General features: G+C 37.5%; 1 protein-coding gene across 1 annotated transcript in view; it reads right to left on the reverse strand.

Moving 5' to 3' along the window:
- Positions 1 to 1,982: 1,982 nt before the first annotated feature.
- The window catches only part of LOC121322928 (heparan-sulfate 6-O-sulfotransferase 1), a 143,257-nt gene continuing 129,464 nt past the window's right edge, over positions 1,983 to 15,775 (reverse strand). Inside the window, exon 2 of the mRNA XM_041263556.1 lies at positions 1,983 to 5,401. Coding sequence (XP_041119490.1) covers positions 4,696 to 5,401 — 706 coding nt within the window. The 3' untranslated portion in view covers positions 1,983 to 4,695. The remainder of the gene's footprint in view (positions 5,402 to 15,775) is intronic.

Below are 15,775 nucleotides of genomic sequence, written 5' to 3' on the forward strand. Positions count from 1 at the left end.
TCCCTGTAGATAACATATTCAAAATACTATTCATTGAATTTATGAAATTTGGTATTAGGACATAATTAAAAAGTAAGCTGGGCAGCTGATGAAGTTTATTTTTTAAAAACCCGTCTGAATATGTTTTATTATAATTCCCCTAAGCATGAAATCAATCCGGTCATGCCAAGTCAATAACAATACCGCATAGGAGGAACCAGCAATAGACTAATTGCTATGGTAATAACCTGGCAATTTCTTTTTCCAGTTAATACACTTTAATAAGGGTTAAGTGTGGGTCTATGCATAGGGCAATAAAATTAATTATTCCTAAATGACCTGGTAATGCTTTATAAGGATGTAATTATTCTCAATTACTGTCTAGTTAATATAAAGCATGACTGTTCATTCCTCTACACATGACTTTTTTTGTGACATTCGCTATTCCATTCTAAATTCGCAATTATATAATTTAAAGTTATTACAGTCTACCTACTGTACTTTAAAGCAATTTCAGAGGCAAAGACAAGTTTTCAGAGAGGAAAACAATCATTTGCAGCAGTACATATACAACTAAACTACACAGAGCTGCTCTTTACTGTGTTGGACTTTCTGCTAGATTTATGCTGTTACTTTTATTCCTCTCAGAAAATATTCCTTTGACTTTGCACTTGCTTTACAATAGCCTTAACACCCACAATAGACCCCTGTTTAGGACAATTTGACTAGTCAGATTAGCTAATGTCTTACAGGGATTGCTGTTAGCATGTGCCAAAGCAGGCACAAGACAGAAGAACTGAATGGAAAGAGAAGCCTGACAAAAACTGAACATAGGAAGGTGACAGACGTATAGAAGTGTGCAAACCATCTACAAGGTTCAGTATTATGGCCTTTTCTCATTATAAGAATGTTATAAAAATAAGGTGTAGAGGTAGTGGCACTAAAAGAAGAAAACTGGAAATTTAGACAGAAGGATATCAAACAAAATGGAGCTAACAGATTCTTTAGACAACGAGGAAATCCTTGGACAATAACACACGCTTTTTAGGACTGATGTTACTATACTAGGTACCAGCCAGTAATTATTACGATAAAGTGACAGCTCTCAAAAAGACAATTTTAACAAGAGTGGTCCGTATTTCTAAAAAACAAAAATAAATAATTGGCATTAATTTAATTAGTCACAGCTAACTCCCTCATGGGATGTGGTTTAAACACATTTGTCAGTTTCATAAAGGCTTGTCACTAATCTCTACACAAATGTAAAACTTGCACATCGTCTAGATGTATTTAACATCTCTTTGAATTAATACTAATTATGTAATGCAGTCACCTGTAGTGAGCTTAATGAACATACACTATCCTCTAGAATAATTAAATAGACTTCCACTTGAATTAAATCTTTGTATACAATACTATTGCAATGGTGAAAAACTACCGTATTTGGGATAGCTTGGTTAATGTCCTGTTCTTTTTCTTGATGAAGTTGTCCAGATTTGTGGGTAACCGTCTTGAGGTGTGCATCACGTGTGTTAAATGCACTTAAAGTATTTTTTAAATTAGAAAAGGAAAAATAAAAATGATCTTCCTACATTGAAACTTAAAGTAATGGTCTAAATAACTGTTGGTACCACTGTTTCTTCATTCTTCATTACTGATTTATTATTTAAGAACTGATATTTTACAGGTAGCTGGATATTACAAAATTACCCTTTTGTTTTTAAACAGATGTTCTCATACAAAAATTACCAAACATTTAGCACAGACTTACAACTGAAAAGCAACAATCCTCCTATATGTAACATTTGAAAGTGAATGCTAATTTTAGGGTTATGAATGTCAGAAGTCAGTTTGGCTACTGTGTCAGACCATGACATTTCCTCTTCTTTTCTTCACCAGTGATTGTTGTTCCATATATTATAATGAAGTTCTGTGAACCGGTGTTGGATGTCCATATTAACACTCCTTAATGGCACTGAATAAAAGAGAGACACACACACATCCCATTAAAAATGAAATCTCTTTATTAATGGCTTGATGATCCATTTTGCATGAATAACATAAATACTTGGAGCAATACAGTAAGAGCAGTAAATGATTGGTGTTGCTTGTTTTACCTAGGGCTTTCACCAACAACCTTCATCCATAAACCCATCTTCTCTCATAAAAGTTCTGAAGCACATAAAGCTGTGCTTGAAGCCAGACAACACATTTTGAAATATAGCAAAATGGCCTTCTGACTGGTTACACAACCTTTGAACTGAAATACAGAGACTAGTCCTCCACAACAGCCTTTCTATAAACCTACCAAAGGACTTTTGGAGAAAAAGTTGGTTTAGGCCCTGTTCAGTCAAATCTGTCAAAAACAGACGCTTAAAGAAAGGCGTTTCAATGTGGCAATATTGATATATGGTAGTTGTTTAGAAAGTGTGTTTTTATTTAAACAAACAAAATCAAAACATCTACAGCAATCATTTGACTAAAACAGAACCATTTTTAGAATTCTTGTGATGAAAAACATTCACAGTGTATTTATACAATATAAGGACATGCCTCTCAATAAGTGTCTGTTTATGCAGATATTACTGTGTACAGATTATATTCAGTTTTCATGAGCACTGGCCTTCCTTTACCAAACCTGTATCGAAATGCAAGTAGAATTCAAATTTATACTAGCTTCAGTTAAATCAGTGTTGTAATACCCGTCATTGCTTTTGTTTTAAGGTACATGGATCTGGTTAGGTGGTCAAAAATTAACTTTGACAATCTGTTTGACACAACAGCTTGTAAATCGGATGAGAGAGAGATGGATGACAGAGACTGTTGTCTATACTCAGTCACTGAGTTTTGGTTTCAGTGACCTGAGCTGAATATCCTGTGTTGAATGGCACAGGGGCATCATCCAATAACTTTTCATTAGAATGTTCTTTACAAGCTATAATAATAAATAACAACAAGGACATGCCTTATCAACCCTGCCATTTGGTCTGCCTTGACTATTCTCTCTTTGTTGTTGATAATGAAAGTTCTGCTGACCATCCATAACATGGCCCAAGAGGCATACTCCCTGTGCAATCACTGTATTTCTATGGGAAACGGGAATGGGACGAAAAGCATCCAAGGACAACATGGAATCACTCCAGCTGACAGTGGCTGTAAGAACTTCTGCAATTCTACCCTGAGAATGACACAGTCCAAGATTCTGTCTAGAACAAGCATCAATGAGATTTTACACATGTATAAAAAAGGCAAAGAAGTAGATTCCCCACAAATGACTGCAGCTGGTCCTCATCCCACCTTAAAACTGTATCACCCTCCAACAGTAGAAATAAAAGGACGATGCAGAGCACATTATACAACCGTGACAAGAGCATTAAGGTCAAGTCATTGTCTGGAGATGAATGGCAGTTATGATGTTCAGAAGGCAAAATATTTAAGTGCTGTTAAAAACACAAGACAAGGAGATGATGGATTCATTTGTTTTCTCTGCTCTGTTCCAGAATGTCCCACTGTAGCTTGATAGATGGGTAATGGGGTCAACCTCCCACTGAAAGTCAGTGAGAGTTGAAATTGTATTTTGCATTACGAATGGTTTCCTTATGATGTGTGCAAGGTCATCTTGCAGATAAATACTCCTAAAAGTATGAGCATCAGATTTCAATTAAAATAGTTTAAGATTCTTCCCAAGGTTCTTTGGGTCAGCAGTTAGAACATTTTATTTCTCTGCCTTCAAAATACATAGCTAGTGTCATGGCCAGAGCCCCCTGCAATCTTCATACTGTTTACAGGAGTGGCATCTGGTAAGTGCCTGTACTGATAATGGGGCATAATCCACAATGATCTGCACCACAATCCACTGTGCAAATCTCCAAAAACACTGCAGGATTTGACCCTAACTACAGTAGGTTACAGATGGAATGGTATGGTAATCACACAGCTGCAAAATAACATTTTATAAAACAGAAAAGGGAGGAGTGGAAGATTTGTTTTTCTTTTCTTTTCTAAAATTGTCATATAAATTAAGAAAATTCAGAAAGTCGTAACATTTTATACAACTATGGTCAATCAAGTTCACGATCCATACACCATTTAAAAAAAAAAAAAAAAAAAAAAAAAAACTAAAACAAAAAACAAAACAACAACTGTTTTAAAACAATTCAAGTGATTACAATCCTGCCCCAATGATTAGAGAGCACTAATAGATGCATTCAAAGAGCTTTGAACAAATTGCCTCAGCAGCTATCTTGTCTGCTATGATTTTTGTTTTGTTTTATGTTGTTAAAATCAAGTGGTCCTGTTGAAAACATCATGTTTTTCTGATTTATTTTTTAAGCAAACCAGTTCTGTTTTACAGAAAATGTTCCTTAAATAATGTAATTTTTTTTTTTTTTTTTTATTCAACTTCCATGGTATTTCACAACCTGGAACACTAAGTGGGCCCATAGTCTTTAAAAAAAAAAAAGATGGCTAGAGGCGATCCTCTTTCACATTAAGGTCTTGCGTAAGTGGCTCATGTAGTTCGGATGGCATTGTGAGGAACTCAGGTGGCAACAACAGCCAACACACTTCTCAACTAAGTAGTGACTTCTGTAGTCCTTTATACACAGAGAAGGTGGCCAGAGATGAACACCTCCACCTCCAACACCAGTTCTCAATAATGTATTTTATTATACTTTAAGGACATTGTAATTGAAAGGGGTAAAAACATCACATTGGCTACCATTTCTCAATGATTTGACTCATGTAGTCCTCTGTGGGCAGACGCCCTTGCTCCTCCATTTCTTCCCTTGGAGATTCGTTGGACCGGTGGAGTCTCCGCTCCTCTCGGTTTTTGATCCTCTGCTCCATGCGTTCCAGCTGCCGTTTATACTGATACCGCTGTTGAAAGAGATCCTTGGCATAGTCATACAGCTGCATGTCAAGGTCGTTGAGTTCTTCGATGCGCAGGATAGTGTCGTTGTCAACATCCACTCCGGCCGCTCGTGTGCTGTTATACTGCATGAAGGGCCGGATGAACTTCAGGTTGAAGGTCCGCTCGAACAAGTACTGGGTCTTCCTCTGGAACTCAGTTAGCCCGAAGAAGGCCATGTCCCTTAGGTTCTTTTTGGCGCTCTCTAAGAGTACCTGGGCCCGCTTCTTCTCAGGGATGAAGGACATGTTGTAGCAGCCTACCAGGCTAAGGTCAGCCAGCATCCTCACTTGTCGATTGTTGGCCAAGTTGTAAGGGCAGTCTGTGAACTGCTGTAGGCTGCAGCCAGACCAGTCCGTGCCCTCATAGCAGGAGGGGAGCTCATCTGGGGTGGGAGTGCGCCCGTCGCACATGTGCAGGGAGGTCTTCCAGGTGGCCCCCCTCTGAACGTGCCTCCACTCGCTCAGGTATCGCGACACTGGGTCTCTCAGAAGGGTGATGTAGTAAAATTTCCTACAAAAACAAAAAAATGTATTTGTTGTTAGAAGATGGTCTGAACCGCACTAACCAATCTCTCAATCTTTTGCAATACAACATATGCTGTTTACATCATCAGACTGAAACATTAAAGTGAAGTGTAATTAATTATTTTTTATGGAGAATTGTTAATGAGCGTAGTGTTAGAATCCTCTACTTAAAAAAATCCTATGGTAACTAACCAGGTACAAGTGTAGACCAATACATCACACACTAAATCAACTCGCACAAGAGACGAATAAACCACTTCTGTGGTTTCTGCCATTCACAGACTGACACATCACACATCCTTCTCCAGACCGGGATTGATCAGGAAAACCAAGCTCTCCATAGGGAGGGGGGGACTTGTTTGAGACTACATTTGTATTATACATTGTATGAATACAGTATAAGTTAAACTTCCAATGGCTTTGAACAGCTCTGCATAGGGCAGTAAATAACTTTGAAGATAAACTACCAGTACCTATAATACAGTTCAAAAATCAAACTAACAAAAATGTCAGTAACATACAGTACATTCCTAAAATCCTCAGCATCAAGACAACGTGGAGCACTATCTACTTCTATGTGTGACATATGTACCATAGTGAGGTGACCCTGGTAGTGTCAGGCTACTCTTATAAGGAAGGTACTTTCCAGACAATAATTTAAGTTTTCAAAGTTGAATTTACAATTTTACAATGATCTCAATAGTTTTAAAGATTATGATATCCCCACTAACTTTCACTAAAGAATGTTTATACCAAGTCTCATCACAACTGAATATGTGGTTCTCAAGATACTGTTTACTTGACATACCAAATGATATAAAGGGGTTTACAAATTAAGCAGTCATATGGTGCAGCCCATTTATGCAAAAGTGGATGCTACATTTTTGTTCAATCCCTAGACATCGAGTGCCACACACAGTAATAACTGCAGTCATGCAGTCTAAAGTAGGCTACGTGGAACAGGAGATCTGTAGCACTTTTAGAAAGCTTCCAATACAATACTCTATGTGCCCACCCTGGATCCTTCATTTCTCAGCAGAATTTCCCAATGAATCCTAAGTAGCCTAATAGGTTTAACATAGATCATAATAACTGTATGCCTGTATTTCATAATTTAATCAGGAAGGGAATTTAACGTGGACCTGCACAATATGCCAATTCATAAGAGTTAGAAAACTAATAGGCTAACCCTAAACAAACATTATGCTGCTTGATTGATGCAGTTGCATCTCTCTGAACACGATAGCTTTTACAAAAAAGGACACAATCAGACAAAAGCCAGGCCCTGGCAGCTTCTGCAACTCATTAGTTTAAATACACACTGTGTAGAGACGACAGAGCAGCGTCACTCGTCCTGCCAACTTCATAGAGGAAGACAGAAGAAACAGGGTTCACTGCTGGTTGCTGTAAAATGATATTATTTCAACCTCCAATGCTACTTTGTTGAACACACTATAATAAGTGCATGAGAAGTGGTGGGCTGAACTCACTGTGGTCGTGTGTCAAATTTCTTTGAGGCAATAACTGCTTTGATATGTGATGATGACATCAACACAATATACAGGTAACAAAACTCAAATAAAAAATACAATCTGATTTGTGTATGTACATTTATGAACAATGTGATTTTAGACTGTTCCTTGTGAAACATTGTTATTTTTTTTTTATGACAGAATACATTGCCATGGTATTGATTCTGAATCAATTGGATCCTTTAAGACCAAACTTGACAAAGTTTTGAGATCTATCAGCTACTAGGAACCAGCAAGCACAGATGCGCTGAATATCTTCCTCTTTCATGAATTGTCTTATGCTCTTGTATAAGGCTGTATACTTATATGTATAAAAAGGAATTGTTGCACAATGCAGGCCTTCACTACACTAGCTACAGTAAAAGTAGCTGTACCATTTACACTAAGACAAGTTTTCATTGTACCAAATACAAAAAGAAACATAATTTAAAGTGTAAGCATTATTTACACATTGTGTAATTAAACATGGCATTGCTATAACAGCGCCGTCTTAAATGAATTTACAGAAATGTAGTAAAAAAAAAAAAAAAAAATCTTCAAGTAACGTCAAAGCAAATGAAGAATTAACTGAACAAATACAGTGGCTGATAGATTATTTAACAAATGGTTGTAAAAAACTATTATAGGTTTTAAATTAAAAGCTAGCTTCTGAGGACTAATTTTGCATTTCCCCAGCTCCATACACAAGTGATTAATAAGAGCTCTACAAAGGTTATATATATACACACACACACACACACACACACACACACACACACACACACACACACACAGAGTACCATGGAAAAGTATTTGCCCCCTGTCTGATTTTCTGTATTTTTGCATATTTTTGTCACTGAATGTTATCAGATCTTCAACCAAAATCTAATATTAGATAAAAGTGACAAATAAAAAACAAATAACACAAGACTGATACTTATTTCATTTATTTATTAAAGAAAGTTATGCAACACCCAATGCCCCCGTGTGAAAAAGTAATCGCCCCCTTAGACTCAATAACTGGTTACGCCACCTTTAGCAGCGATAACTGCAAGTTATTGATCAGTCTCTCACAGCGCCGTGGAGGAATTTTGGCCCATTCCTTCATGAAAAACTGCTTCAATTCAGTGACATTTGTGGGTTTTCGAGCATAAACTGCTCGTTTCAGGTCCTGACACAACATCTCAATGGGGTTTAGGTCTGCACTTTGACTAGGCCATTTCAAAACTTTAAATGTCTTGTTCTTCCACCATTCTGATGTAGACTTCCCTGTCTGTTTTGGATCATTGTCTTGCTGCATGACCCAGCTGTGCTTCAGATTCACCTCACAGACGGATGGCCTGACATTCTCCTGTAGAATTCTCTGATACAGAGCAGAATTCATGGGTCCTTCAATGATGGCAAGTCATCCAGGTCCTGATGCAGCAAAGCAACCCCAAATCATGACACTACCACCACCACGCTTGACCGTTGGTATGAGCTTCTTACTGGAATGCAGTGCTTGGTTTTCGCCAGATATAATGGGGCCCATGTTGGCCAAAAAGTTCCACTTTTGACTCATCTGTCCAGAGAACACTGTTCCAGAACTCTTGAGGATCATCCAGGTGCTTTTTGGAAAACTTGAGACAAGCATTCATGTTCTTCTTAGTGAGCAGTGGTTTCCGCCTTGCTACTCTGCCATGAATCCCATTTTTGCCCAGTGTCTTTCTGATGGTGGAGTCATGAACACTGACAGCCGAGGCGTGAGAGGCCTGGAGATCCCTGGATGTTGTTCTAGGGTTCTTTGTGACTTCTTGGATGACTTTACGCCTTGCTCTTGGAGCCACTCCTGGGAAGATTCACTACTATCCCAAACTTTCTCCATTTGGACAATATGGCTCTGACTGTGGTTTGGTGGAACCCCAGAGCCTTAGAAATGGCTTTGTAACCCTGTCCAGACTGATAGGCATCAACATCTTTTTTCCAGAGGTCTTCAGGAATTTCTTTTGATTATGGCATGATGTGTCTCTAGAACCAGTGTGCTGACAACTTCACTCTGATGGTAAGGGCCAAAGTTAGTCAGATTTATATTGGGCAGGGCTGGCCCATCAGCCCTGATTGTTAACCAAAGTATTGAAACAGCAGACCCTAATCATCCCTTTAACTGGGTTGAGTTAACTAGGGGGGCAATCACTTTTTCACACCTGAAGATTGCATGTTTGGTTACCTTGTACACCAAATAAATGAAAGAAGCACCAAACTCTGGTGTCATTTTTTTCTCTCAGACTCCCTCTATATACTACTACAACCCACAAAAAGATCTGACCAAATTCAATGTGAAAAATGTACAAAAATGCAGAATATACAGGGAGCAAATACTTTTTCACAGTATTGTGTATTATATATATATATATATATATATATATATATATATATATATATATATATATATATATATATATATGGTACAGTGGTTTTTAATCTTGATTTATCTCTTAGCCCTGGGAATAATGTTAAGATTTATAAACAGGACAGAGAAAATAGTAACAGATGGAGATAAAATATTGAGTGAGTGGACTTGTAAAGCAGTGATGGATACCATATGCTCTCTTAATAGACATTGACAGTAAACATGACACAGCTTTTAATACTGATCCTGTGAACCACGTCTGCTCCAGCCCAGTCATAAAGAAACAAGACAGGCCCGTCTGTGCACTCACTTGTGGCAGGCACCCTCTCCTTGACAAGGAAAGCACCATCTCAAGACTAATTCAGTAACCTCAACTGCTGTACAAGTAAAAAGCCTCAGAATTAGAATTTTTTGTGAGTATTTCTAATGAACACCCGAAAACCATTACAGAAGCCTGTGATGCTGTTGTCTTGGGCAAACTAACACCCCCTTAAAAATGGGTTCAAATATGAATAACTTTTTAAATCACGTAGGGGTTCCTAGGGCATTAAGAAATCACTAGGAAAAAACAACAGGGAAAATTAGACTACTCTGCAAATGTTGTTCCATTACCATATTCCACCTATTCCACATATACAGTCTATCTGTCTAATAAGGAATAAAAATAGAGTAGGGACCAGGTCAAAATCTGAAAAGGGGGAAATCACCATAAACTTCATACCCTTCCATGCATTGCCACATTTTTTAGAGGGTGACTGCCTCTGAAAAAACTGAACGGAAAGCTGATCTGATTAATACCAATCATGCATAATTCATTCAATGTCAGGGCCAATCTCTGGTGCTATCTGACTTCACTTCCAGCAGCCCCTCTTTCCTGCAGCCTGCTTAGAAGGATGAGATATTACACATCTAATCCAGTGAGGCAACTTTAAGGTTCCATCAAGCTGAACCATAAATAACAAAAAGGTATGTGGCACACTGTAATATATTCTGAAGCAGACTTTTTTTTTCTTCCTACAAACTGTAATTTATGAAGACGGTTTAAGAAGATGATTTTGAATAATCAGTAAAACGCTGGAACTTATCAGAGGTAAAAATGAGCCTGACAGGAATGCAGGAGGTAGATGATTTAAGCAGCTTCAGAGGATTACATGTAGCAATTAAAGATTGTGAATTCTAGTGTTTATTTTTGGCAGATGCACAAAAAAAAAAAAATACAAACCAAAAAAAATTATATAAATGGTAATAGATTTTATACAGTATTTTGTGCACTCTTTTAAACAAACTTCCGTGAACCAGTGCAGCACAAAACAGGGTCTGCACAGAGAGGCACTGGGTGACTGTGGGTTAATGGTCCAGGAAATGCCCCTTGCATAGAATAAGACAGGAAAAATAGGCAGCAGTCCTCAGTCTTGTGGGTTCAATCAGGAGTCACTAGGGGAAAGCATAGACTCTCGCTCCTTGTTTCAATTATCTGTTCTGCCACAGATGTTACTGATAGTGAATTAAGTGATAAAAAGCTCGCCTTTTATAAGCAAGCATGACATCTCAACCTGCAAAGCATGCTGCTTTACTTACAGAAACACAGCCCTTTTCTCAGACATGATACAAGCTGTGAATTATATCCAGAAAAGCCTAAGCATTGCCACAGGCCACCGGTAAATAATTTCCACGCCTTCGCAAATAAATGCTTTAACTACATTTTGCAAGTAAGAAACATACACACATTGATTATATTGCCTTACTGACTGACTGGTACAACCAGGCTTTTTTATGGCCTGTCCTGGGCCCCACTTTGAATGAAGCAAGTCCAAAAGAAAAGGCAGATTTGCAGGGAAGAGTGAAATACATTTAATGAGATAAAACAAATCAAGAAACAACTTAATTGCAGGAAGAAACAGTTACATTATTGTTCTTAGCACTAGCAGAAAAGTGGCCTGTGCACTTGCTTAAAAAATTGGACTATCCGTATTTAAAATATTAAAAAAAAAAAAGAAAAAGAAAAACATATGAATAAACCATTTTCTGTGGTAGAACACTATGTTTTGAAGATGGAGCACCCCCATTCCATTGCCAATACAATTCCCTAGGTGTAACCAGCAGTACAATAGTGACTACCATATAAACAAGCCAATAACCTATGTTATGTTATGTTATTCATTTTTCATTATATAAAGCAATTCTCCAATCAGATGAAATATAGCTGAAAACAGCACCATCCTGCATATATCACAATGCAATGGACAGCAATGATCTTACTTGGGAATCTGCACATAACAGGTTGCTGAGATAAAATGACAAAAACAAATAAAGTAGGTCAATTATCCACCTATTAACTAAACACACCCTTAGACCTTTAGATAAAACAAACTGCTATGTAAATGAACAGTTAATGTAATTGCCTGCAAAAACCTATACAACACCACTCACAAAGACATCGCATTCAAAACGTTCCCACTCCACAGGCTGAATTCAAATGTATTTTGATGTTTATTTATTTATTTAAAATTGTATTCACTGGAAAAGCCATGAGAGCTACAAACAGCTCATTTACAAAGAAATCCCAGGGGAAGGCAAGCAGAAAGTTACATTCAAGCATACAGTTTAACAACACATGCACTATTGTATCAAGCACAATCACTAGGCAGGTTCAAACATGGAAATGAACAAGATGAAAGTTATTGCTGCTTGTGAATACAAACAGAAACACTGAAAGACCCATGTGGAAAAACACGATGACAGCTTGTTTATTTAAAATGCATTACAGCATTTCATAAGGGCACAGGACAGTGAGTAGCAGGTTCATCAAGCAATTTGTGCCCTAAAGTAACCAAGAACAACCACTAGGTGGAGCCCCATCCTAAGCATTGATCATACATGGTGTCTTCAGAATCCCTAGTCTTGACATTTGTAATTCTTGAGGTTTACAATGTATAGTTACTGTGGTCAGGGACTACATTTACAACTTCTGGTTGACCCTGCTTTTTTCATTTCCTTATACATTTACCTAATTCTGTTCCAGCTATAGTACAACACTGTAATGTTGCCGAAACTGTAATCCACATTATAGCCCACATATCAAAAACAATGAACTTGCTGCTGTAGCAGCACAGTAAAACCATACAGTCAAAATAGTACCTACTTGGAAACAGGAATCATGACTTGTTTTTCATCAAGTCAAATAAACCACCAGTCTATGACTGCTGGGTGCTTTAGGTACTGTTAAACCACATTACTTTACAAGCAACAAATTGAACATTTTCATTTAAATGGTCTGGAAGTAAGTATCATGAAATTAGCATTAAAAAAAAAAAAAAAAAAAAAAAAAAAACCTTGGATCAACTCCAGGGTCCTTCTAAAGACTCAGCAGGGTCCATATGGTTATGTTACCAGTTCTCTAATATGACAGGGCTTATTTTAACTCGATTAATTCATGTTAGGGTTTGAATTTGTATTACAGGATAAGTGCACATGCTGGGCTTTATACAAGAAGTAAAACATATGATACGGGATCAGATATGTTAATAAGCATCTCCAAACCTATAATATATCATTTTTGTGCAGTTTTTTAGTACTGCATTCCCCCCCCACTTCTTTCAAAAGGAAAGTACACATGTGCAGCATCCATTAAAAAAGAATAGCTCAGCAGGTAGCTGGTAGTAAATAAAAAAAAGCCTAAATAGTGACAAGGAGCTACTAGTGCTACAAGGTCCTATAAAGCGCACACAAAGGAGCCACTGTGATGCGGGACTGCTGGTTAGAGAATGCTGGCATAAGCAGATCTGGGAGAAAAGTAGTTTTGCAGGGCTGTCAGACACAACATAAAATGAGGCCATTAGAGTGAAAGATTTCTCCGCAATAAGGTAATCACACGGCTTGAAGATGATGAATTTGAACAAGTGGCTGAAATGGTCCTCAAAGCTCCTGCTTGAAATTCCAGCACAGGCAGCCACCCCTTTAGAATAGCATTTCTGCCTGAACTCTGGCCCGTGGCTTTGCAATAAGTCATAAAGAATGTATTGATTCAAATATATTGTGAAATACTTAATACAGCACCACTTCAAAGCAAAGGTTAATTTGTAAAGATTAAAGGTACCAGACAGTAATCGAGAAAGGGATATTGTTTTTGCTTGTAGACCTAATGTAGCAATCTTGATTTACAGTAGCTTCGGTATATGCTTGGTGTCAGTAGCTGCATGCTGACCTTTGCCCAGCCACGTTTTAACAATCTTTAGGTTTGAACAATACCAGTCTGATGTGAACAGGAGCGACGACACTGTTGATGAAAGCATTTTTTATTTTATTGTTATGTATATGGAGTTCTTTGTTGCAACAACAAATTAGTATTTTTTTTTCAATAGGGTTTAAAAACTGTTTATTTCTCACCTGTCAGACAGAAAGGTACCAGATCTTTCAAAACAAGCATTACAACACATGGAGAGGCAAATATGTCTGTTTTGCTGTGGAATGTTAAATATAATACAATGTATTACTGTACTTTGATTACAATACATCTTCATTTCGGTAGTATACTATACATCTACATGTTCAGCACATTGTAACAATTGAACACAAATATGTTGGGAACACATACTGTACAGTACACAGTGTTCTTGAATGCTGTACTGAGATACTGTACTGTCACATACTTATGTAAACCTTCTTATCTTCTGCTTTCCCAAAGTGATATCAAGTGGGTCAGTTGTATGACTGATAAATGTGACTGTGTAATAATAACAAGTGATTTTATCAGGGGCTTGTCCCTGTTGCCTCCAATTATATTCTAGCTGGTACATATTCATGTAGCAATCACACGTGTGGCATGACATTAACAGGAATGGTATTAAGCAACTGTACTGAAATTTACCAGTAAAAACAGGTGACTTAAGATGATCTGCATTGAAAAGCATGGGGCATAAAGTGGTTGTTCTACCCTCCAGTAATTATAATACTCTTACAGAAATAGAGCATGAAAAAAAGATATTGTATGTTGAAAACTTGGACTGCATTCTGTGTATTCAAATTATCTCCGGTCACGGTCTTCAAATCAACAAAAGCAAAAGAACAGTGCATGTCCGTTTCAATAATTTACCCGATTAGCAAATCCTACGCAACTTAAGAAGCCACTACAGCCCACTCAAGGAGGGAAATGAATAGCAAGCACCAGCGGGGTCTTATTAACATCCCATGTGTGTCGCTTCAAGCAATATCCTCAAAGATATTGCTTAGTAATAGTTATCATATGTAAAATTACTCTGAATGATAAAGTTGATATCTGCCTTCAAGTTAAGATCCCTTTATTAGTCGGTGGATATAGCTGTTGGGGGTACAGGTCCTTGGGAACAACATGTAATCCCCCCCCCCCCCCCCCCCCACTTAACTACAGTAGCTAATTTAAAGGGTATTTCACCATTCAAAGTACAGTATAGAAGGAGGCAGGTGTATATACAGGAGGCTTGGCTACAGGAAATGAGCTTTCAGGCCTATGTGCATCATTCTAAATTTGCTGGATTCCCACAAACCATATTTTTGGGATAAACTTCATAAATGATACAGAAAAAACATGGGCTTTTAAAATTAAGCTAGCAATAGCAGTTTGACGTTCAAAAAAGTTGAATTTAAGCTTTGGTTGCTGCAGTTCATGTTAGTTTTACTGCAGAAAGTTCACACACAAAAAAAATAATAATAATAATACAAAAAAATATATATATATAGCAGAAAACTCAAGTCTGCTAGAGCACAGTAAGGCCAAATCCTGCCGCTTGACTCCAAAAAAAAAAAAGCCCAACTTTTAACTGTTACTATCTTATGTGCCTTATCTATTCAAACCCAAAGCTTAATCCTCGCAGTTTAGCCCCCAGAGATCCAGAGATTTTCAGGCCTGAGGAAAACAACAGACAGAAATCTGAACTGCTGCAGTGCCTAAAACACCTTGATTGCTAATGAACCTCCTTCAAATGAAACTCACAGCAATTTCAATTCTGCCTCAAGGACTACTCGTTACACAATGTGCATGGAGGGTTACAACTGTTTCTGAACAACACAGCACTTGCTTTGTGAATAATTTTTAAATCGCTCTACTCTACAAAGAACTTGAAAGCAGAGGCAGGAAAGGACAGAGAAAAGGTTCACCGAAGATCCGGAATGCATAAACCTTTGGAGAAATGCAGCTATAGTCTTATTTTTAAAACAGTATATCTATTGATTTCAGAAACTAGCTGCTGATATCTAAATGCTTAACCAAACCTGTGGGGTCTTTTTGAGCATGTGGAGAAAAAAATCACTTGAGGCAAAGGCTGCTATGATTTTAACAAATGGTACTACGTAATGTGCACATTGATATTTTACCTATAAATGACAGGCCCTCTGTTTTCTACATGGACTTGTTTTGTTTTAAATCTCAAAACATTTGTAACAACACCTGCGATTATGTTTTATTAACCCTTTATGCTTCATCGAC

The sequence above is a fragment of the Polyodon spathula genome, chromosome 11, assembly GCF_017654505.1.
Source record: "Polyodon spathula isolate WHYD16114869_AA chromosome 11, ASM1765450v1, whole genome shotgun sequence".
Lineage (NCBI taxonomy): Eukaryota > Metazoa > Chordata > Actinopteri > Acipenseriformes > Polyodontidae > Polyodon > Polyodon spathula.